Source organism: Pleurodeles waltl, chromosome 11 (assembly GCF_031143425.1).
Source record: "Pleurodeles waltl isolate 20211129_DDA chromosome 11, aPleWal1.hap1.20221129, whole genome shotgun sequence".
In the NCBI taxonomy this organism is placed as follows: Eukaryota; Metazoa; Chordata; class Amphibia; order Caudata; family Salamandridae; genus Pleurodeles; species Pleurodeles waltl.
The window spans coordinates 78,191,196-78,215,559 of NC_090450.1; the positions used below are offsets into that span (position 1 = coordinate 78,191,196).

At 45.0% G+C, this 24,364-nt stretch overlaps 1 protein-coding gene across 2 annotated transcripts in view; it reads right to left on the reverse strand.

The window, feature by feature from the left end:
• Positions 1 to 24,364, reverse strand: part of MCCC1 (methylcrotonyl-CoA carboxylase subunit 1) — a 127,776-nt gene that overhangs the window by 44,726 nt on the left and 58,686 nt on the right. For both annotated transcript variants that reach the window (XM_069213104.1, XM_069213103.1), the window contains exons 12-14: positions 16,158 to 16,267; positions 15,836 to 16,052; positions 1,694 to 1,780 (exon numbers count right to left, since the gene is read on the reverse strand). In XM_069213104.1, coding sequence (XP_069069205.1) covers positions 1,694 to 1,780; positions 15,836 to 16,052; positions 16,158 to 16,267 — 414 coding nt within the window. The remainder of the gene's footprint in view (positions 1 to 1,693; positions 1,781 to 15,835; positions 16,053 to 16,157; positions 16,268 to 24,364) is intronic.

Consider the following 24,364-nt stretch of genomic DNA (forward strand, 5'->3'; position numbering starts at 1 on the left):
AGCTAAAGGACCTGTGGGGCCATTGCTTTATTGAAAATGCTAAACATAGCATTTAGGAACAAAGACCGATCCACTCCCGGAGTTGGAAAGGCAGGATATTCTTCTTCCTCTTGTAGAAGTTGGGCTGGATCTGAAGCCTGATCCTCCAACTCCTGACCTTGCGTGGATGCAGGTGAAAATTGAGCCAATGGACTTGAAGCCGATGCCAAACGGCCCCGGTGACACCTAAAGTGAAGTCGGTTGGGAAATAGAGTTGGACTCACTTCCCAAGTCATGCAACACCGTGATCTCTAAGTCGGAGATACTGACCAAGGTCTATCATCTCCAGACAAATGGTGCCGCTATCCATGACGCTGCCGCTTCTTGTAGGATCGTGATGATCTGTGTGACGAAGTGTCCTCCTGTGTCCTGGATCTATGACTTTTTCTCTTCCCTTTCTTGGCTTTCGATAGAAAGAGCTTCGCCTCTCTTTCTTTCAGAGCTTTAGGATTCATGCTCTGACAGGACGAGCAACCGCGATGTCATGATCCAAGCTTAAGCACCAGAGACAGTTCTCATGCAGATCAGTCACCGACATGTGACCCCTGCACTAGCTACAAGGTTTGAAGCTGGATTTCCTCAGCAGAGACATGGTAACGTGGTAATAAATCCCCTCAAAACAGTTGAGAAACAACAGAGAGGTAGAAAAACGTTAGCGTTGAAGGTGCAGAAAAAAGGGAACTGATGTCAGCACCCCAGCAAGGACTTCTTATGGCTCCGATGACATCAGATGGAGTTGCATGCGGAGCCGTGTTATTATGACGTCAACATGGAGAGCTAGGAAAAACAATTCGTCTAATTCTGGCGTATTAGGAGAATTCATAAGGTGAGGAATCCACAGGTAGTTGTATCCATCAGAACATGTATTTTCAATGCTACTTCATGCAGAAATTAATAGCATACATTTTAAAGCTGGAGCCACAATTAGGCAGGAGGGTTACCCCATTGGAGTTTCATTCCTTCCATCTCTTAAGATGCAAAGTTGGACGGTAATCTCTTTAGAGTGGAAAGCCTATTGTATATAAAACCATGAATAACTCCATTTGACTAAGGTATTTTATTAAAGCATCACCCTTAAGCGGCTTAATGGTTTGATCCATGAGTATAAAATGAATTACCATCAGTAAAGTTTGGATTGTGTTTCATTTATAGTTGAAGTGGGTCGATGTCTACCACACCATCGTTACATGACACTTGGCACAAACTGTCAAAATGTTTTCTCACACTTCTTAGAGGGAAATCCGGGTGAACATCCTGCAGATGCTTTATCCCTTGTACAGGACTTGATTTGACTGTGTCTTAAACCAGAATATTTCATCACCCTTAGAGTCACTTGGGCACCAGGAGTTGACAGAGTACATGATGGCAACACACTACTAGCAGTAGTAGTGCTATTGCATCACATACCAACAGTAGCAGCTTTGTAGCAACCACCAAGGATCATTCAAAATGACGAACATTTTTTAATTTGAAAGGAAAGTAACTCAAGTCTCTGGGCCCCGGCAATATTTCTGAAGAAAATGCTTATTACTGCAAATAGCAGTTTGACAGTGTGCTCAATAGCGAATGTTACTAGACTGAAGACATGCCTTCGCTTCTGTTTTTACTAAGAAAGGGACTGCATGCAGCATATAAGTTATAGTCCATTACTTACTATTTCCACCATCTAGAAGAGTCATATTTCTAGAGTAGCAGACATTGAGTCTTCTCCCACTACTGGATGCAAACGGTGAAAACGGATCTGTAAAACGACAAAAACCAGATGACTTTATAATCTAAGGGCTGGGTTTCACCCACACAGATGTAGTTATGATCATTAAACCAGTGTTGCTTCAAAGCTCTTCTGCTGTGCTTGGAGGGCAGGTGTCAGAGGAAAGCTGTTTACATTACCTAGTGTTTTTTTTACAAGACTCCATAAAAAACAATATCGTATCCATCTAAGCATCTATGTTTCACAAAACCCTTTGCCACATGGTGTTACTGTGTCAGTAGCACAGCTCCAATTTTCTGCTATCTTTCACTCCCTTCTGAAAATTTTCTGTCTTTAGGCAATTTCTGTCAACCACTGCTCAAATTGCTGCTCCTTTCTTTTCACCGAAGCCTCATGCTCGTTGATTAAACTATTCTCTAGCCACCCTTACCCAACTACAGTGGTTGCACTTTTTCATTTTACATATGGCCACTACAAATCCAGTTGATATGATAATGCCTAACCAACAACACAGTCAGCAGTTCCAATACCAGAATGCAGGAATCCGCCTTTTCAAGACTCAAAACCATGCACAGCCCTATGAATGCACACAATTCTCTAAAGATGCACCCTGGCCTTTTCTAGTACTTACCCATGTCTAACGGTCCATAAATGAAAGTGGTAAAGAGAGCCCAATAACTTTTAGTTCGAGAATTTGCATACAAATTTCTGATCATATCTTAAATGATGTATGATCTCAACTGTCTCTCCCATCTTTAGCTCTAACTAACAAGAAACAAAAAGTGGTTTGGCTTGCCGTGTGTTATATTAATGGCACACCGCTGGCATGGAGTCTTGGTGTATTGAGGGCCAAATTATTGTGGCTTGAAAGTTTATGAGGCAGTGCAACCCGCAGAACCTCTGGCTTGGAACATCATGTGTAGATCCTCAAGAGATTGAAGTAAGAATTGATTGGTACTATTTTATACAGGTCCAGACCTCAAGGTGGGAGGCTGTTGGAAAATATTAACTATATACTCTAAACAAGGAAAAACAGTTAGAGACAAAATATTAATTGTTTGCACGTTCTATTGCAAAAGATGTGCACAAAGTGCAATGTCAACTGCCTCATTTGAGATTAAAAAAGACATTCTTCCACCCACTCATTTTTTGTTCTGTGGTTAAGGCTTTATTTCGCTATCATGTAGAAGGTGGGAATGTGCTTTTACTTATCTTACTTACCCAAACAGATTCAGTCACAATTAATGTGTACTATCAATTTAGCAGAAGACCATATTAGGGGTTTGGGAAGTTCAACTAAGTTACTCCAACTCTCTACAATGTCTGCCTCTTGGGAGCCATGTTCAAATTTCAGCTAAAAAGCTTTGATTTAGAAACAACCAGCTTATCGGACTATGAAGTCAATGGTAGTTTGTGTATAATTCAGAGTATGAAGCTTTATCGCCTTCAGATTCCCTGAAACCACAAAGCCTATACTACTTCTTGGGCTTTTCCAGTAGGTCGCCCCACACAACAGATGAAGAATGGAAGCATTTTAAAGAAAATAAATGAGCGCGATCGCGCTATGTAAAACCCAGTGCGATTGCGCTGAAATTAAAAACCAAAAAAACAAGTGCTGTAACAATAAAAAATAAAAAAAAGGTTGCCCCCAACAACAGATGAGGAATGGAAGCGCACGGAAACTGTAGTTGAGCGGTGCGCCGCTGCCAAAAAAGGAAGTAATGTACCGCTGCCTGAACCACCTACGATGCTGCACAGAAGAGGGACACTGGACAAGACCAATGGTAAGCAGCAGGCGGGAGCAAAGTCCTGTATACAATACAACAGGTGCTCCGGAAAGCGCATGCACGCTGCCTACGCTCGACCTAAAAATTTGAAAATGTGCAAAATAATATTGTAACATTTTTCTGAGGAGAACATGGGAGGATCAGCAATGTATGATGAATGAAAATGTCACTTACCCAGTGTACATCTGTTCGTGGCATCAGTCGGTGTAGATTTGCATGTTTTGCATAGCTCGCCATCTGGTGTTGGGTCGGAGTGTTACAAGTTGTTTTTCTTCGAAGAAGTCTTTCGAGTCACGGGACCGAGTGACTCCTCCTTTTGTCTCCATTGCGCATGGGCGTCGACTCCATCTTCGATTGTTTTTCCCCGCAGAGGGTGAGGTAGGAGTTGTATTGTAGTAATAGTGCCCATGCAATGGAGTGACTAAGTATGTACCTATTTAAGGTAAAAATAATATATATATATACAAATAGTTGAAGGTACCTTCCGAACTGCTACAGGCTCCCGGGGAGGCGGGTGGGCACATGCGAATCTACAGCGACTGATGCCACGAACAGATGTACACTGGGTAAGTGACATTTTCAGTTCGATGGCATCTGTCGCTGTAGATACGCATGTTTTGCATAGACTAGTAAGCAGTTATCTCCCCAAAGCGGTGGCTCAGCCTGTAGGAGTGGGAGTAGTCTGAAACAATGTTCTTAATACGGCTTGACCTACTGTGGCTTGTTGTGCGGATAACACGTCTACACAGTAGTGCTTGGTGAATGTGTGAGGCGTAGACCATGTGGCTGCCTTACATATTTCTTGCATTGGGATGTTTCCTAGAAAGGCCATGGTAGCACCTTTCTTTCTGGTTGAGTGTGCCCTTGGTGTAATGGGCAGTTGTCGTTTAGCTTTAAGGTAGCAGATTTGGATGCATTTAACTATCCATCTGGCTATACCTTGTTTTGATATTGGGTTTCCTGCATGAGGTTTTTGGAATGCAATAAATAGCTGTTTAGTTTTCCTGATGCTCTTTGTTCTGTCAATGTAATACATTAATGCTCTTTTGACATCTAAAGTATGTAGTGCCCTCTCAGCTACGGAATCTGGCTGTGGGAAGAACACTGGAAGTTCCACTGTTTGATTTAGTTGGAACAGTGAAATAACTTTTGGTAGAAATTTAGGATTAGTCCTTAGGACGACCTTATTTTTGTGTAGTTGTATAAAAGGTTCTTGTATTGTAAACGCCTGAATCTCGCTTACTCTTCTTAGAGAGGTAATGGCGATGAGAAATGCAACCTTCCATGTTAGGAACTGTATTTCGCAGGAGTGCATGGGTTCAAAAGGTGGACCCATAAGTCTAGTTAAGACAACATTTAGGTTCCATGAAGGAACAGGTGGTGTTCTTGGTGGAATAATTCTTTTAAGGCCCTCCATGAATGCTTTAATGACTGGTATCCTATATAGGGAAGTTGAATAGGTAGGCTGCAGGTATGCAGATATTGCTGCAAGGTGTATTTTAATGGAAGAGAAAGCTAGGTTAGATTTTTGTAAGTGAAGCAAGTAACCCACTACATGTTTTGGGGTTGCGTGTAATGGTTGGATTTGATTAACCCCTTCTGTGCCCAGGACGTAATGGTTACGTCCTGAGGCACAGTGATGCTGTGCCCAGGACGTAACCATTACGTCCTGTGCACAGAGCCCAGAGGGAGCGCTCTCGCTCCCTCTGTGGGGTTCCCCCCCACCCCCCCAAGTCAGGGATGGAAGGGGAAGCCCTTCCCCTCCCACCCCCGACCCCCCCAACCCCCCATGTGACGTCAGCGCGCGAGCGCGCGCTGATTAGTCACAGGGTCTCCCCCATCGCGCTGGAAGCAGAGCTTCCAGCACGATTGAAAAAGAAATGCTTTTGCATTTCTTTTTCAATCCCATGGGGGAGGCCCCGAGAGGCTTCAAAGGGAAGGAAATGTATTTCCTTCCCTTTGAAGTCTCTCACAGGTTTCAAAAGCCGGATTGCTTGCAATCCGGCTTTTGAAACCCCACTAGACACCAGGGATTTTTTTTTTTTTCTTGAAATTGGCAAAAGGGAGCGACCCCTTGGGCAAGGGTCGCTCCCAGGGGGGCATTTTTTTAGGAAAGCCTTTTCTGCCCCCCCTGGGGGCAGATTGGCCTATTATTAGGCCGATCTGCCCCCAGGGGGGGCAGAAACCTCTAGGCACCAGGGACCTTTTTTTTTTTTTTTTTGTTTTTGTGATGATTTCTTTTTTTTTTAGGTGGGGAGCGATCCCTTAGGCAAGGGTCGCTCCCCTACGGGGCAATATATATTTAGGCCATTTCTGCCCCCCTTGGGGGCAGATTGGCCTATTTTGATAAGGCCAATCTGCCCCCAAGGGGGGCAGAAACCATTAGACACCAGGGAGTTTGTTTTTGCGCGCGAATGGCACGCAACAAAGCGACCCCTTTGGCAAGGGTCGCTCCCAGGGGGGGCATTTTTTTGGGAAGGCCTTTTCTGCCCCCCCTGTGGACAGATCGGCCTATTATTAGGCCGATCTGCCCCCAGGGGGGGCAGAAACCTCTAGGCACCAGGGATCTTTTTTTTTTTTTTTTCTTTTTGTTATGTTTTCTTTTTTTTTTAGGTGGGGAGCGACCCCTTAGGCAAGGGTCGCTCCCCTAGGGGGCAAATTATATTTAGGCCATTTCTGCCCCCCTTGGGGGCAGATTGGCCTATTTTGATGAGGCCAATCTGCCCCCAAGGGGGGCAGAAACCATTAGACACCAGGGAGTTATTTTTTTTTGCGTGAATTTCACGCAAGGGGAGCGACCCCTTAGGCAAGGGTCGCTCCCTGGGGGGGGGGGGGATTATTTTAGGCCATTTCTGCCCCCCTGGGGGGGGGTAGATCAGCCTATTTTGATTCGGCTGATCTGCCCCCAAGGGGGGCAGAAACCACTAGGCACCAGGGATTTTTTTGTTTTTCTGTTTTACAGATGGGGAGCGACCCCCTTGGACAAGGGTCGCTCCCCTGGAGGGGCAAAATGTATTTAGGCCATTTCTGCCCGCTTTGGGGGCAGATCGGCCGATTTTAGGTCAATCTGCCCCCAAGGGGGGCAGAAACCACTAGGCACCAGGGATCTTTTTTTTGCGCCATCACACAAGGGGAGCGACCTTGTAGTCAAGGGTCGCTCCCCGGGGGGGGGTAGGGGTGGGGGGGGCAAAATTATTTTAGGCCATCTCTGCCCCCCCTGGGGGCAAATCGGCCTATTGGTATTAGGCCGGTCTACCCCCAGGGGGGCAGAAACCTCTAGGCGCCAGGGCAAATTTTTTTTTTGTGTTTTTTTTTTTATTGGTTTGGTGTTTTTTTTTTAGAGAAGGGGAGCGACCCATCAGGCAAGGGTCGCTCCCCTGTGGGGCAAATTGTGTTTAGCCCATTTCTGCCCCCCTTGGGGGCAGATTGGTCGATTTTAGGTCAATCTGCCCCAAGGGGGCAGAAACCACTAGGCACCGGGGATTTGTTTTTTGGCGCCAATGTCACGCAGGGGGAGCGACCCCGTAGGCAATGGTCGCTCCGGGGGGGGGGGGCGGTGGGGGTTCAGGGGGCAAATTTATTTTAGGCCATTTCTGCCCCCAAGGGAGGCAGAAACCTCTTGTTGCCAGGGCAAAAAAAAAAATTGTGTTTTTTTTTTGTTTGTTTGGTTTTTTTTTTAGAGATGGGGAGCGACCCATCAGGCAAGGGTCGCTCCCCTGGGGGGCAAATTGTGTTTAGACCATTTCTGCCCCCCTTGGGGGCAGATTGGTCGATTTTAGGTCAATCTGCCCCCAAGGGGGCAGAAACCACTAGGCACCGGGAATTTGTTTTTTGGCACCAATGTCACGCAGGGGTAGCGACCCCGTAGGCAAGGGTCGCACCTGGGCAGGGGGGGTTTGGGGGGGTGGGGGGTCAAATTTATTTTAGGGCATTTCCCCCCCCCCCCCCCCTCCCCCCCCCCGGGCCGGCTGAGCTAGAGGCCAAAATCCACAGGTAGGCACTTTGCAAAAAACACCTCTTTTTTCAGTGAAAAAATATGTTGTGTCCACGTTGTGTTTTGTGCCATTTCCTTTTGTGGGCGCTAGGCCTACCCACACAAGTGAGGTAACATTTTTATGGAGAGACTTAGGGGAACGCTGGGTGGAAGGAAATTTGTGGCTCCTCTCAGATTCCAGAACTTTCTGTCACCGAAATGAGAGGAAAAAGTGTTTTTTAGTCAGATTTTGATGTTTGCAAAGGATTCTGGGTAACAGAACCTGGTCAGAGCCCCGCAAATCACCCCATCTTGGATTCCCCTAGGTCTCTAGTTTTCAAAAATGCGCTGGTTTGCTAGGTTTCCCCAGGTGCCGGCTGAGCTAGAGGCCAAAATCCACACGTAGGCACTGTTTTCTATGAAAAAATGTGATGTGTCCACGTTGTGTTTTGGGCCATTTCCTGTCGCGAGCGCTAGGCCTACCCACACAAGTGAGGTATCATTTTTATCGGGAGACTTGGGGGAACGCTGGGTGGAAGGAAATTTGTAGCTCCTCTCAGATTCCAGAACTTTCTGCCACAGAAATGTGAGGGACATGTGTTTTTTTAGCCAAATTTTGAGGTTTGCAAAGGATTCTGGGTAACAGAACCTGGTCCGAGCCCCGAAAGTCACCCCTCCTTGGATTCCCCTAGGTCTCTAGTTTTCAGAAATGCACAGGTTTGGTTGGTTTCCCTAGGTGCCGGCTGAGCTAGAGGCCAAAATTTACAGGTAGGCACTTCGCAAAAAACACCTCTGTTTTTTTCCAAAATTTAGGATGTGTCCACGTTGCGCTTTGGGGTGTTTCCTGTCGCCGGCGCTAGGCCTACCCACGCAAGTGAGGTATCATTTTTATCGGGAGACTTGGGGGAACGCTGGGTGGAAGGAAATTTGTAGCTCCTCTCAGATTCCAGAACTTTCTGCCACAGAAATGTGAGGGACGTGTTTTTTTAGCCAAATTTTGAGGTTTGCAAAGGATTCTGGGTAACAGAACCTGGTCCGAGCCCCTCAAGTCACCCCTCCTTGGATTCCCCTAGGTCTCTAGTTTTCAGTAATGCACAGGTTTGGTAGGTTTCCCTAGGTGCCGGCTGAGCTAGAGGCCAAAATCTACAGGTAGGCACTTCGCAAAAAACACCTCTGTTTTTTTCCAAAATTTAGGATGTGTCCACGTTGTGCTTTGGGGTGTTTCCTGTCGCCGGCGCAAGGCCTACCCACGCAAGTGAGGTATCATTTTTATCGGGAGACTTGGGGGAACGCTGGGTGGAAGGAAATTTGTAGCTCCTCTCAGATTCCAGAACTTTCTGCCACAGAAATGTGAGGGACATGTGTTTTTTTAGCCAAATTTTGAGGTTTGCAAAGGATTCTGGGTAACAGAACCTGGTCCGAGCCCCGCAAGTCACCCCTCCTTGGATTCCCCTAGGTCTCTAGTTTTCAGAAATGCACAGGTTTGGTAGGTTTCCCTAGGTGCCGGCTGAGCTAGAGGCCAAAATCTACAGGTAGGCACTTCGCAAAAAACACCTCTGTTTTTTTCCAAAATTTAGGATGTGTCCACGTTGCGCTTTGGGGTGTTTCCTGTCGCCGGCGCTAGGCCTACCCACGCAAGTGAGGTATCATTTTTATCGGGAGACTTGGGGGAACGCTGGGTGGAAGGAAATTTGTAGCTCCTCTCAGATTCCAGAACTTTCTGCCACAGAAATGTGAGGGACATGTGTTTTTTTAGCCAAATTTTGAGGTTTGCAAAGGATTCTGGGTAACAGAACCTGGTCCGAGCCCCGCAAGTCACCCCTCCTTGGATTCCCCTAGGTCTCTAGTTTTCAGAAATGCACAGGTTTGGTAGGTTTCCCTAGGTGCCGGCTGAGCTAGAGGCCAAAATCTACAGGTAAGCACTTCGCAAAAAACACCTCTGTTTTTTTCCAAAATTTAGGATGTGTCCACGTTGCGCTTTGGGGTGTTTCCTGTCGCCGGCGCAAGGCCTACCCACGCAAGTGAGGTATTATTTTTATCGGGAGACTTGGGGGAACGCTGGGTGGAAGGAAATTTGTAGCTCCTCTCAGATTCCAGAACTTTCTGCCACAGAAATGTGAGGGACATGTGTTTTTTTAGCCAAATTTTGAGGTTTGCAAAGGATTCTGGGTAACAGAACCTGGTCCGAGCCCCGCAAGTCACCCCTCCTTGGATTCCCCTAGGTCTCTAGTTTTCAGAAATGCACAGGTTTGGTAGGTTTCCATAGGTGCCGGCTGAGGTAGAGGCCAAAATCTACAGGTAGGCACTTCGCAAAAAACACCTCTGTTTTCTTCCAAAAATTTGGATGTGTCCACGTTGCGCTTTGGGGCGTTTCCTGTCGCGGGCGCTAGGCCTACCCACAAAAGTGAGGTATCATTTTTATCGGGAGACTTGGGGGAACATAGATTAGCAAAACAAGTGTTATTGCCCCTTGTCTTTCTCTACATTTTTTCCTTCCAAATATAGGAGAGTGTGTAAAAAAGACATCTATTTGAGAAATGCCCTGTAATTCACATGCTAGTTTGGTCACCCCGGAATTCAGATATGTGCAAATAACCACTGCTCCTCAACACCTTATCTTGTGCCCTTTTTGGAAATACAAAGGTTTTCTTGATAGCAATTTTTTACTCTTTATATTTCAGCAAATGAATTGCTTTATACCCGGTATAGATTGAAAACGCACGTCAGGGTGCAGCTCATTTATTGGCTCTGGGTTCCTTGGGTTCTTGATGAACCTACAAGCCCTATATATCCCCGCAACCAGAGGAGTCCAGCAGACGTAACGGTATATTGCTTTCGATAATCTGACATTGCAGGGAAAAGTTACAGAGTAAAACGTAGAGAAACATTTATGTTTTTTTCACCTCAATTTCAATATTTTTCTTTTTCAGTTGTTATTTTCTGTAGGAAACCCTTGTAGGATCTACACAAATGACCCCTTGCTGAATTCAGAATTGTGTCTACTTTTCAGAAATGTTTAGGTTTCTGGGATCCAGCATTGGTTTCATGCCCATTTCTGTCACTGACTGGAAGGAGGCTGAAAGCACAAAAAACTGCAAAAATGGGGTATGTCCCAGTAAAATGCCAAAATTGTGTTGAAAAATTGGGTTTTCTGATTCAAGTCTGCCTGTTCCTGAAAGCTGGGAAGCTGCTGAGTTTGGCACCGCAAACCCTTTGTTGATGCCATTTTCAGGGGGAAAACCACAAGCCTTTTTCTGCAGCCACTTTTTCCAATTCTTTTGAAAAAAACGAAATTTTCACTGTATTTTGGCCAATTTCTTGGCCTCCTTCAAGGGAACCCACAAAGTCTGGGTACCTCTAGAATCCCTAGGATGTTGGAAAAAAAGGACGCAAATTTGGCTTGGTTAGCTTATGTGGACAAAAAGTTATGAGGGCCTAAGCACGAACTGCCCCAAATAGGCAAAAAAAGGCCCGGCACAGGAGGGGGAAAAGGCCTGGCAGCGAAGGGGTTAATATGGCAGTAGCAAACAAATCTCTTCCATTTACTGGCATAGCAGTGCCTGGTGGATGGCCTTCTGGCTTGCTTTATGACTTCCATACATACTTGGGTAAGTTGTAAGTGTCCGAATTCTAGGATTTCAGGAGCCAGATTGCTAGATTCAGCGATGCTGGATTTGGATGTCTGATCGTTTGGTTGTGTTGTGTTAACAGATCCGGCCTGTTGGGCAGTTTGATGTGGGGTACTACTGATAGGTCTAGCAGCGTTGTGTACCAGGGTTGCCTTGCCCAAGTTGGTGCTATTAATATGAGTTTGAGTTTGTTTTGACTGAGTTTGTTTACCAGATAAGGAAGGAGAGGGAGAGGAGGAAAAGCGTAGGCAAATATCCCTGACCAGTTGATCCATAGGGCATTGCCGTGGGACTGCCTGTGTGGGTATCTGGATGCGAAGTTTTGGCATTTTGCGTTCTCTTTTGTCGCAAACAAGTCTATTTGAGGTGTTCCCCAGAGCGTGAAGTAAGTGTTCAGAATTTGGGGGTGAATTTCCCATTCGTGGACCTGTTGGTGATCTCGAGAGAGATTGTCTGCAAGTTGATTCTGAATTCCTGGGATAAATTGTGCTATTAGGCGAATTTGGTTGTGAATTGCCCAACGCCATATATTTTGTGCCAGCAGGCTCAATTGCGTTGAGTGCGTCCCCCCTTGTTTGTTTAGATAATACATTGTTGTCATGTTGTCTGTTTTGACGAGAATGTATTTGTGAACTATTATTGGTTGAAAAGCCTTTAGTGCTTGAAAAACTGCTAGCAGTTCTAGGTGATTTATATGCAGTTTTGTTTGATGTACGTTCCATTGTCCTTGTATGCTGTGTTGATCGAGGTGTGCTCCCCACCCTGTCATGGAAGCATCTGTTGTTATTACGTATTGTGGCACTGGGTCTTGGAAAGGCCGCCCTTTGTTTAAATTTATATTGTTCCACCATAGAAGCGAGAGGTAAGTTTGGCGGTCTATTAACACCAGATCTGTAAGGTGACCCTGTGCTTGTGACCACTGTGATGCTAGGCACTGTTGTAAGGGCCTCATGTGCAGTCTTGCGTTTGGGACAATGGCTATGCATGAAGACATCATGCCTAGGAGTTGTAATATCATCTTTGCTTGTATTTTCTGTGTTGGATACATGCGTTGTATGATGTTGTTGAAATTTTGAATTCTTTGTGGACTTGGAGTGGCTACTCCTATTGTTGTGTTTATTATGGCTCCTAGGTATTGTTGTACCTTGCGCCGCAGAATGTTGGATTTTGCGAAGTTGACTGTGAACCCTAGTTTGTAGAGGGTTTGTATGATTTGATTTGTGTGGTGTGAGCACGTTATTAACGAATGGGTCTTGATTAGCCAGTCGTCTAGATACGGGAATACATGTATTTGCTGCCTTCTGATGTGTGCAGCGACTACTGCTAGACATTTGGTAAAGACTCTTGGTGCGGTTGTTAAACCGAAAGGCAGTACCTTGAATTGGTAGTGTATTCCTTTGAATACAAACCTTAGGTATTTCCTGTGCGATGGATGTATTGGTATATGGAAATACGCGTCTTTGAGGTCTAATGTTGTCATGTAGTCGTGTAGTTTCAGCAATGGTAACACTTCTTGTAGTGTGACCATGTGAAAGTGGTCTGATTTGATGTATGTGTTTAGTATTCTTAGGTCTAGGATTGGTCTTAGCGTTTTGTCCTTCTTTGGTATTAAGAAGTACAGTGAATAAACTCCTGTGTTTATTTGTGTGTTTGGTACTAACTCAATTGCGTTCTTTTGCAATAGTGCTTGAACTTCTATCTCCAGGAGCTCGGAATGATGTTTTGATAAATTTTGTGCTCTTGGTGGTATGTTTGGAGGGAATTGTAGAAATTCTATGCAATAACCATTTTGGACAATTGCTAGAACCCAAGTGTCTGTAGTGATTTCCTCCCATGCTTTGTAATAATGACATATTCTTCCCCCCACTGGTGTTGTGTGGAGGGGGTGAGTGACATGTGAGTCACTGTTTAGTAGTAGGGGTTTTGGGGCTTTGAAATTTTCCTCTATTCCTAGGGAATTGCCCTCCTCTATATTGGCCCCGAAAGCCTCCCCTGTACTGTCCCTGGTAACTGGATGGTGTTGCCTGTGAGGTGCTGGCTTGTGTGGCCTGACCCCGAAACCCCCCTCTAAAGGGTGTTTTGCGGAAGGTGCTGTAATTTTCTCTGCTCTGCGGGGAGTAGAGTGCGCCCATGGCTTTAGCAGTGTCCGTGTCCTTTTTAAGTTTCTCAATCGCCGTGTCCACTTCTGGACCGAACAGTTCTTTTTCGTTGAATGGCATATTGAGAACTGCCTGCTGAATCTCTGGTTTAAACCCAGACGTTCGTAGCCATGCATGCCTTCTGATGGTCACAGATGTATTTATTGTTCTTGCAGCTGTGTCTGCTGCGTCCATGGAGGAGCGTATCTGGTTGTTTGAAATGTTCTGTCCTTCTTCAACCACTTGCTTTGCCCTCTTTTGTAGGTCTTTGGGTAGATGTTCAATGAGATGTTGCATCTCATCCCAATGGGCTCTGTCATAGCGCGCAAGAAGTGCCTGTGAGTTAGCGATGCGCCACTGGTTTGCAGCTTGTGCTGCGACTCTTTCCAGCTGCATCGAACTTGCGGCTTTCCTTATCTGGGGGTGGTGCGTCCCCAGATGTGTGGGAGTCGGCTCTTTTCCTAGCTGCTCCTACAACGACAGAATCTGGTGGCAGCTGCGAAGTTATGAAAATAGGGTCTGTAGGAGGCGCTTTATACTTTTTTTCCACCCTTGGTGTGATTGCCCTACTTTTGACCGGCTCCTTAAAGATGTCTTTTGCGTGCCGAAGCATACCAGGGAGCATAGGCAGGCTTTGGTAGGAGCTGTGGGTGGCAGAGAGGGTTTGAATAGAAAGTCATCCTCGACCTGTTCTGAGTGGAGGCTTACATTGTGGAATTGTGCTGCTCTAGCCACCACCTGAGAATATGCAGTACTGTCCTCTGGTGGTGATGGCTTTGTAGGGTATGCCTCCGGACTGTTATCTGACACAGGGGCGTCGTATAAGTCCCATGCGTCCTGATCCTGGTCACCTTGGCTCATGGTGGTGTGAGCCGGGGAATGTGATGGAGTTTTTGCTGGCGAGACGTGAATTATAGGTGGAGGAGAGGGTGGCGGAGTAACCCTTTTCACCATTTTTGTTTGTGGTGTTTGGTCAGTCTGAAATTCCAGTCTTCTCTTTCTCCTAATAGGGGGAAGGGTGCTTATCTTTCCTGTCCCCTGCTGTATAAAAATACGTTTCTGCGTATGGTCTACATCGGTGGATTGCAGGTCTTCCTCAAACCTATGCTTTCGCATTTGGGAGGTCATTAATTGCTCTTCGGTATAAGAGCCTGAAACTGGGTCGGTTGCAGGTTGTTTCGGCACCGAAACCCTGTCTGCATCTTTTTTCGGCTCCGAGGTGGCTTTTTTCTTTTTCGGAGTCGAAACATCTCGGCGTCGATCTTCATCGGTGCCGCTGTCTCGGCGTCGAGCCGTGTCTACACCGCTATCTCGGTGTCGATGTATGTCTCCAGCACTTTCTCGGTCCCGAGAAGGCTGCGTGCCGGTGTCTCGACCGGAGTCGGACGGTCTCGGCACTGATTGGGCCTTTTTCGGTGCCGACGGTCGGTCACCGAATTTATGGGTGGAGCCATGGCCTGGTGGCAGTGGCGTCCCCTGGGCCTTGACAATCTTCTTATGAGTGCTTTTCGACGTCTTACTCACAGTTCGTGGATCGAATTCCTCGGAGTCCGATTCGTGTATCGAAAAGGTTTCTTCCTCTTCCTGTACCTCGAACTCTCGGTGCGCTGTCGGCGTGGACGCCATTTGAAGTCTTCTTGCTCGACGGTCTCGGAGTGTTTTTCGGGACCGGAACGCACGACAGGCCTCGCAAGTGTCTTCACTGTGCTCAGGTGATAGGCACAGGTTACAGACCAAGTGTTGGTCTGAATAGGGGTATTTTTTGTGGCATTTGGGATAGAAACGAAACGGGGTCCGTTCCATCGGCGTTCTTCTACACGCGGTCGGGCCGAGCAGGCCCCGACGGGGATCGAAAACTACCCCGAAGGGCTCCGGAGCTCTTCGATCTTCGATGCGGTGTTGATTCTGACTACGCCGATCCCGAACGCAACAATACCGACGAAAATCTTCCGAAATTTAGCTGTTTTTCCATTCCGAAACTCTGAGCGACAGGAACACGTCCGAACCCGATGGCGGAAAAAAAACAATTGAAGATGGAGTCGACGCCCATGCGCAATGGAGACAAAAGGAGGAGTCACTCGGTCCCGTGACTCGAAAGACTTCTTCAAAGAAAAACAACTTGTAACACTCCGACCCAACACCAGATGGCGAGCTATGCAAAACATGCGTATCTACAGCGACAGATGCCATCGAACATATTATTTCGATCTCCTGAAGAAATAGTGTGCAAAACAGTCTTGAAAATAGGAAATACCAGTAGATGTCTGTCAATGGGCTGAAAGAGAGGTCATGTTTGCAACAAGAAACACACATTTCAAACTTTTCGTAATTTCTTCACAAATTCACAGGGTATGCGCAGGCACCAAACCGAAAGCAACAAACTCATTCTTTACATTTTCCAAACATGAGGCACAATGTTAATTTGAAGGAATTTCAAAATAATTAACATTATTAATTATAAAATTGTCAGGGTGGAACCAATGAACCTAAATTAAAATACTGGAAAAAATGCTCTGATGCCCTGAGACCTATCAACCACTAATAAAAATTGTCCTTACCTCTGGTTTTTCTTCTAAAATCTTGTGTCCTCAATTCCTCTTGAAGTATGAGCCCGAGAGCAGCTTGGCAAACAATCTCAGCTGAAATTGGCTTTTTGGGTGGAAAAAGCTCATTGTAGTGTTGAGGGATGAAATTTGTATGGACATTTCCAGATTCAAACTCTGGGTGACTAGACAAACTCAGCAAAAAATCTATATTGGTGTTCAGACCAACGATCTAAAGAGAAAAACAGAATTTAGACTTTGAAAGTTAGTGTTACGTCACATTTATGCTTCATTATGTTAATTAAGCGTGCTCTTGGAGTTTGCTTCCATCACCTACATTGTACTGACGTAAGCAGTACTTCAACTTCATTAGTGCAGCTTGCCGATCTTCTGCCCACACGACCAACTTAGCAATCATAGGATCATAATGCACAGACACCTCATCACCTGCAAGTTCAACAGAAAGAGAATTATTTTGCTTAGGACAAAGAAACTCAAAATATAAAAATAACAGAAGATTAAGGGTTATTTTAACATTTTCTCTTGCAAGTGCGATTAGCAGAAATCAAGCTAGGAAAGAACATTAGATACAGACAACTCTTCTAACTTAGGGCCTGATTTAGAACTCGGCAGATAGGTTACTCTGTCACAACGGTGCCCAATATCCGGTTCGCCCAAATCTAAATCCCATAATATATAATAGGATTTATATTTCAGCAAATGGAATATCCGCCACTGTTGAGATGGAGTAACCCGTACGTCGAGTTTTAAATCAGGCTCTTATACTCTTATTACCCATGTAAAATGCTACAAAACACAGCTAGGTCACCTTTTTATTATATACATAAACATTCTGCTTACTAGCAGACTGGCAATTAGGCCTCAGGCTGGCAAAGGGACAAGGAAATGGTTCTTTGATGTGATGCGTCAACTACTCTGTATCAATGTCAAGTGAGGCACAGACATCCAGGATCTTCTAGACATGATTGTAGCTATCACAATACCTATGCAGATCACAAGTTACAAATTACTACATGTTGCTGTTACTCTAGTACTCAAAAGTAATGCCTGAATAATTAAGGAAGCTCTGCTCAAGTATTTTCACAGCACATTAATTCTGTCTTTGAAGTCTCCCTAAGTAGAAGAGAGTAGTCCAAATATGGATCCATTGCTTGATGTTACTGGAAACTCAAGCTACACTTCACTAACTATACTGATTGAGACAAACATGGCTGGACCTGCTTGTTATCTTGTCATAGATAGTGTAGCCTATGCAGTTCAGGCTGAGCCCCTCTGCCAGGGGGCCGGTCCAGACTGATACGTTTCGGTTGGCCCCTTCGTGTAACAGCACACACAAGTCAAAACAAATTATGGACTATTATGCCAGACTGTGAGACAGGTCGGAAGACAAGCTAGGAAAGACATTACTCAGTGTGGACAACAGTGCTAGCTAACATGCTATTAGTGTCCAAGGTAATATAAAAAACAGAAGATTAAAGCAATGACTACGCAAAGTGGGTAATGGTCTCCAGATTAGTAAACATAAATGGATGATTCTCCAGACAAAAGCACAAAGAGTGGTCTCCAACAGTACACAGAACATTCTGTTGAACACATATAAACATTTCACAGAATAAACACTAAACATCTATGTTTAAGCACTACTATGTGGGTGTTGGAGGATATCACACACCTCACTCGTGTATAACAAATGAAAGGACACAGTCATATTTTTACAGCATCACTCTCCTGCTCAACATCGGTCTCATTTTCTTTATGTTTTTCACTATCCTCCAGACCACACTGCACCCTCTCTTGTGCAATATCCTTTTCAGCCCTTGCAGATCTATGACTAAGGGCCTGGACCACCCTCCACATACTTCAAACTCTCCCTTAGGTGGGTCTGACAGCCTTGGAGAACTTTTACTTCATTTCGATTGTTGATGAGAAGGATTTCATATCAATGGGCATCACGTTGTGACAACATAACGGATGACATTAAGATGTTGATGAAGACAGGAATATAGTTCTGGTGCAGCCCTTTTGTGAATTCTGTGGACACATTCTGGTATGTACCAGTTGCTAAGTAACAATTGTTACTATTATAGAACATCAATAATATATATTATTCAGTTGTATTGGATCTGTTTATGGATATTCTAAATTAGGCCAAAAATTGTGACCTGATCACAGGTCACTACTTTATTACCATCATCGTGCTTTACTTGAAAGGGACATTTTAGAAAATATATTTTTTCCAAGTCATGGTACCACACAATTTGAGAAGATCATCAAATCCTCCTCTTTTCTTAAATAAAAGTCTTTCCTCTATTACCATGAATGGTATCTCATTCATTAGAATAAGTCAGTTTAAAAATAAAATAAAAGAATTTGAACAGTATTTGCTATTTTCACTTTTACAATTCTAGAACACTGGCCTAAATTATTTGTATTTATTGGTGCACTCCTGTAGTTCTTTTACTTTAATGAACTTCCCTGGAAGGCTCCACTAGCAGCAAGGGTGCCTGCCATGAGATCCATAAGATCAAAATGTTGAACCTTGGTCAAAGGAGACTGGCAAATGCCAGAGCCTTATCTCCTACTCTTATTACAACAACAGTGAAGCAAACCGGTCCTAGGCAACAGGGAGGTGGTTTCTTTAGCCTCCAACCCGAATATGATCCTAAAATTGTTGGGGCCTAGCTCACTCATAAGAGAAGCATCACACTAAGCGCAGCAATCCATTCCCCAGATCCTGGTGTTGCCCCTTAAAACACCATCCCTAAATAAAATAAAACTATTGAAACATGGCCACCAGCAAGGCAGCCATCTAGATCTGAGCAGCAGTGACTTAGCCCAGGGAACAACGATTTACCTTTAAAGAGCTCTTTTTACACCATATTCCATACATCTAGTTGGCGCTTAACCAACCAGGGCTACCTACTTAAAAACATATTACAACATTTGGACTAGCAAGGACTTCTTTAAATCACAGTGGCTAGATCAAATCTCTCAAACTTTAAAAAAGAAATAGGATGCAATGACTTCTAGGAGAGACTAAAATGAATTAACAGATCAAGCTCTCTAATAATTAAAAGATGTTACTTGGAACAGATTACGAAAAAATGCTTCAAACGCACAGGTAGTCCACTAACAGAGTACTTAAGTGTCAAGGCCCTTAGTCCATACGAAACACAAATGGACCATACAGACCAGGAGACAAAGAAGAGCCTCTACATAAAATTCAGACAGGGACTGCTTGCAGTCTTACCCACCACAAAAAAAGCTGTACAACAACCACAACTGTCCAGTCTGTGCAAGTACATGAAAAGTGGGCAAGAGACTTTCTTGCACTTTATGCTTCCATGCATTAAAACTCTGTTGGCATGTGCCCCTTTTTGTCATGGTCACCCCTCTTTTTGCCAGTGGTACTGATGTTTTTTAACTGATGTGTACTGGGTCCCTGCTAACCAGGCCCCAGTGCCAGTGCTCTTTCCCTAAAAACAAGGTAAAATGGTTAAATTGTGTACAACTGGCACACGCTTTAGCACCCCTTACGTTCCTAGTAAATGGTACCCCTGGTACCTAGGGCATGGGTACTAAAGAGGGTCCCTAAAGGCTGCAGCATATATTGTGCCTCCCTCAGGGACCCCCATCCAAATTGCATGTAGACTGCCATTGTAGGCTGCAAGACATGGTTCAAACCACGTGTGAAAACAAAACACACTCACTGTATGCCATTCCCAAGGCACTGCATCTGTTATATGTGAGTTGCCCCTCAAGCAGTCCTTATAGCCCTAACGCATAGTGCATTATATTACATCTGACGGCATATCTGCATGAGTCCCTGTGCTGTCTAGTTTAATTACTAGATGGTACAAGTGAACAAGGAAGCCATCTTAAGTATATGCACTGGATATTTGTCATTACGAGTTCCCCAGCTATAAGATGCCTTTACTGAAACCTATAGTGTGTGGTATCAAACACCTCGTCTCCATAAATCCATACTGGCAGTATTGAATTTATTATGACATACACCCAGAGGGCACCTTAGAGGTGTCCCCTGAACCCTCCTAGTCTTTTAGTGTGCTGGCTGACTTGTCCCGACAAGCCTGCCACCACAGATGAGTTTCAGACCCCCGGTAGGTGACAGGCATGGCTCTCTGAGGTCAGGAAACAATGCTTGCTCCAGAGAAGGTGTTTTATTATCACCTCCTCCTGCAGGACAGTTAGTAAATCTGCATACCAAACCAGAGGCTGGAAAGCCTCTCCTGCTCTTGATATGCGGCCCAACTTCCTTGCCACCCCATGCCCTGAGGCCCATTTGGCACAAGGACAGGCATCACCAGGCTAGACACACCCCTAAGGTGGGCTAACTGATGTGCTCCACTGAAGAAGGGTTCCACCATCTTGTTTTTGGTGGAACTATGAATTCTGGGACTGGATTATGCCCACTCCCACAGGAAGTGGTCATATAGGGGCTGTAGTCACCCCAAGGGTGAGTAGCCCATTGGCTACTACCCTACACTATCCTTAATGCCCCTAAATCTATTATGGGAGGCCCACTGACACCAGGAACTGAGATTTGTCTGACTACAAGAAGGAGGACAAATAACAGCTGACCAGCGCAAGAACTGTGGACTAGCTGTGGACTTTGGCACCAAACCTGCCTGCCTGCTTCTGTCCTGACGATTACAAAGACCCGGATTGTCCTGCAGCTGTGCATCCTCCCAAAGCTTTGGAGGCCTCCAAGCACTTCGCCAACCAGCCAGCATCTCCCTTGGAGTGGAGGAGCCAATTCCCTGCACCTGCAGGCAGCAACCGCAACTGCCCACTTCCCCGTTTTGCTGACCGTCGGGTCTACAAAGGGAGCAACTCGCCAGGAAGGGGATCTCGAGTGTCTCGGAGGTTAGCCCGTGGACCCACCCAGTCTTTGAGATGCTGAGCCTGCCCAGAGCCTCCTTGCACCAATACCCAGTGTACCAGAGCACTTGCAGCTGCCAAAGCTTGTTATGTGTCCAGCCCGGACACCAACATCCAAAAAACAGACTTATAGGTGTGGGACATCAGCATTACTGAAGCTAACGACAAGAGTGGTCCTGCTGTCCTGTTTCGTACCCATCTCCAGGTCTATCTAAAAAAATGAGAGCTTCCAATGCAAGCAACCCGCCGGACAAAACACCTCTGCACCCGAGCCTCAAAGCCAGAGTCTGTACCTACCAATGGTGCACCCTTGCTCCAGAAACCCTCAAGGGCTGAGCCGCTCTTTGGGTTTTGCTGCACTGGTCCCCAAGTCCCTGCATGCAGCCATTTTCTTACAGGTACTTTTTCCCATTGACTTCAGAGAGTAACGCTCGAGGCTACCACTGATGGAAGCACCCCTGCACCAGGACACACCAGGGCAGGTAAACTGAACTGTTGGTGCTTTCTTGGACATTGGCCCCCATTTACCTTGAGTCCAGAAGGACAGTCCTGTAAGTCGCTTGCAAGTGACTGTGCAGTGTATATTTCTCCTATAGGATAACATTACCGCGTTCGAGGCTCATGCCTCAAATCTGACAGTTGCATTTTCAGTATTTTTAAATATTGCTAACTCAAAAGGACTTACCTGAACTTGAAGATCTTGGGTCTAAATTAATATAAAATTGTACGTTATTTTTCTAAATTGGTCTTGAGTTTCTTCTGGAGTGTGTGTCTCATTTATTGACAACAAATGCTTAACACTACCCTCTGATACGCCGAAACTGCTTGCCAACAGTACCACAAAGAGAGCAATTGGGATTATTAATTTGAGCCCTGTAAACCAGTAAGAGTAATTTGGACTATCTGCATGGTGTACCTTTACATTGGTACACTAGATATTTAGCAAGCTTCCTTCATTGGAGGGTAAACAGTGGAGTACAAGACTTTGCATTTGCTGATACCACTTGGTCAAAAGGTGGTTCCACAAAGAAACCCACAATTGTGTTTAATCAAAAATATTTTTGAAAATTTATTTTTTGATTTTTCCAAATTTTTAAAATGAACTGATAGGGCCTAGTGTTAAGTCCCCCAGTCCACAGTATTAGAAATTCAAGAAGTGTACTAGTTAGTTAGGCCTTACAAAGTCAGTTTATAATTTTTTGTCAATCTTCAAAAAAGGTCCCTACTACATTAAACATGTCCACCTCAGAGGAGAGACTCGAGGAACTCAACCTGGTCCCTTACCAGTATCTTATTTTGAAGCAGTTAAAGGACCTCTGTAAGGCTTGCAAAACTAAAGCGGAGCCTAAACCAACCAAGGCACAACTCCAGGAGTTGCTTGTGGAGATTAATAAACCCAAGCAATAGAGGAAAACACTGACAATATTGAAGATGGCCTAGTCAGTGAAGATAGGAGTGACAGCAGTACTCATCGGGAAGGCTTTCCTTCCAAAAGCCCAGAAGAAGAGGAAAACCTTAGAGACCTCTTCCCTAAAACTGTACCTGGAGGTAGGTCAGGCCCATAAAAGTGATTATGAGATCCAGACCCAGAGCTGGAAAGACTAACCAAAAGAATAGCCCTTGAAGCCAAAGTCCAGGCCATAGAAAAAGAAAGGGCAAGAGACTACCAACAAGTACATAGGTGAAGTGGATAAGAACGACCAGATTCTTCAGTCATAAAATACGAGTCATAAAACCGGCACTTGGTACAAGAAACTGTTTACCGACCAGATTCAAGTGGTTACATACAATACGTATGTTGTTGATCGCCAGACAACCACAGGAAGACTCATGCCTTTCCTTAACTTTCAGTTGTCCATCATTGAGAATCTTACTGCTACAGAAGCAGCAGCCTCTACTTCATATTACCTGGGAGAGTTGCAAGGCTGCAGGAGCACCCCTCTGCTGATCGCATTTCTGAAACACCTAGCTAGGCTCGACCAAGTCATAGTTGTAAAGTCTGATCTAAGCAGGGGAAATGGCAATAGAGTCCTGCTTACTGTCCGCAGTGCCCATCTCAGTCAGCCCTGTGTTTCCCTACTTGCTTTATGTTGTTATCATACAAAACTGAAGTACTGGTAAATTGAGAGGTAGAGCTGCTGCTAGGTGAACCTTTCAATGGATGTGCATGAATACCTACCTTCCATGGCCACTACTTCACTAGGCAAGCAGCCACAGAAGTTTTGTTCCTTTACTTGAGAAAATCATGGACTTCCTTAAGGCCTGCTCGACATCTTTATCTGCCGTCACAACGTGGTAGGTGTTCTGTTCGCCGATTGACAAGTGCATTATAGTTCCCACCCTGCATATAATGGTAGGCGGAACATATGCCATGTTGTCAAGAGTATGCTGTGTGGCAAAATTTTAAAGGCTTGACTAGATTTTGAAGTGCTTATGCACACAACGACCACCCTGTTTGACTTATTACTATTAATCTGGTTCTCATGGGCAAACACTGTGTATTAAACATACAAAACATCAATTATCTGGTTTCTTGTTACTAAAGAAGATACCTTGCTGAAACATTATTGCTTTCAATTTGTGCATGTTCACATTTCATTAACCCTTTATAGAGCAGCACCTGTTCTTTTTACTCTTAAATTTAGCGGAGAGCAGGAAACAGTGATGACCTGCAGATTCAGGGTTCAAAGGCAGGGTGGCAGCTGAGCTAAACCGGAGTGGCAAAAAGTTGGAGTCTGTGTCGACTAAGCCAGGCCATGCTCGGGTTTGACACAAGCACCATTATTTAAACCAGCAGATGACAGGCCTGGTAAACATCTGTATGAATAACAGCTAGATGTGCAGGTGTTATGGATGATTAAAAGCTGTGGCCAATTGCCTAAATCACTAGTACCAAGTCTCTGTCCAAGATAAAGAGTAGCCTTACCAGCCAAAAATATTTGCCTCTACATGAGGTCTTACTACCACAACTGTTTTTCACACATATGCAGGATAAAAACTGAAATTTAACATGGCATTCCTAACATTGGAGTAAATAAAATGTATTGCTGATTCCCAAGCCACATGCTGACAGGTGCTACTGGTTAGGATAGCTGGCCCATACAGTTTCCATGCCTCTGGACAAAACCACTCTGTAAAGCTCTTCGACTGAGACTTCCAAACTTCTTCTAAGTATGAGTGGTTCTTCAGCATTAGAGATGTGTAGTCTTTATAGTAAATCAATAACTTGTCTGAATGGAGCTTGTTCAGTAGTTGCAGAGATAGACCCCAAACCAGTTGCTGCCATAGGTAAGTAGATGTGCGACCCTCTATTCAACCCAAGCCTTCAGGGCTAAAATACAGTTGTCCTTTAGCTCTGGCATGCCAAACGTTGTACTTTCTAGAGGACACTGGCCACTGCTCGGTCCCTCTAGACAGCTGTGAGACTGCAAGAATCCCTCTATTGACAACCTATGCTCAAAGTTAAATTTGAGTGCGGATTTACCTTTCTCACAGCTTTAGGGTCTTGCTGTTTTGTTCCACCCTCCCTTGCTATGTTGCAAAAATATGATGATAAATTAGGGATTGTGGGTCACAGCAGAATATGGACATAGTGGAAACTGATGCAGTACTTACATGGTA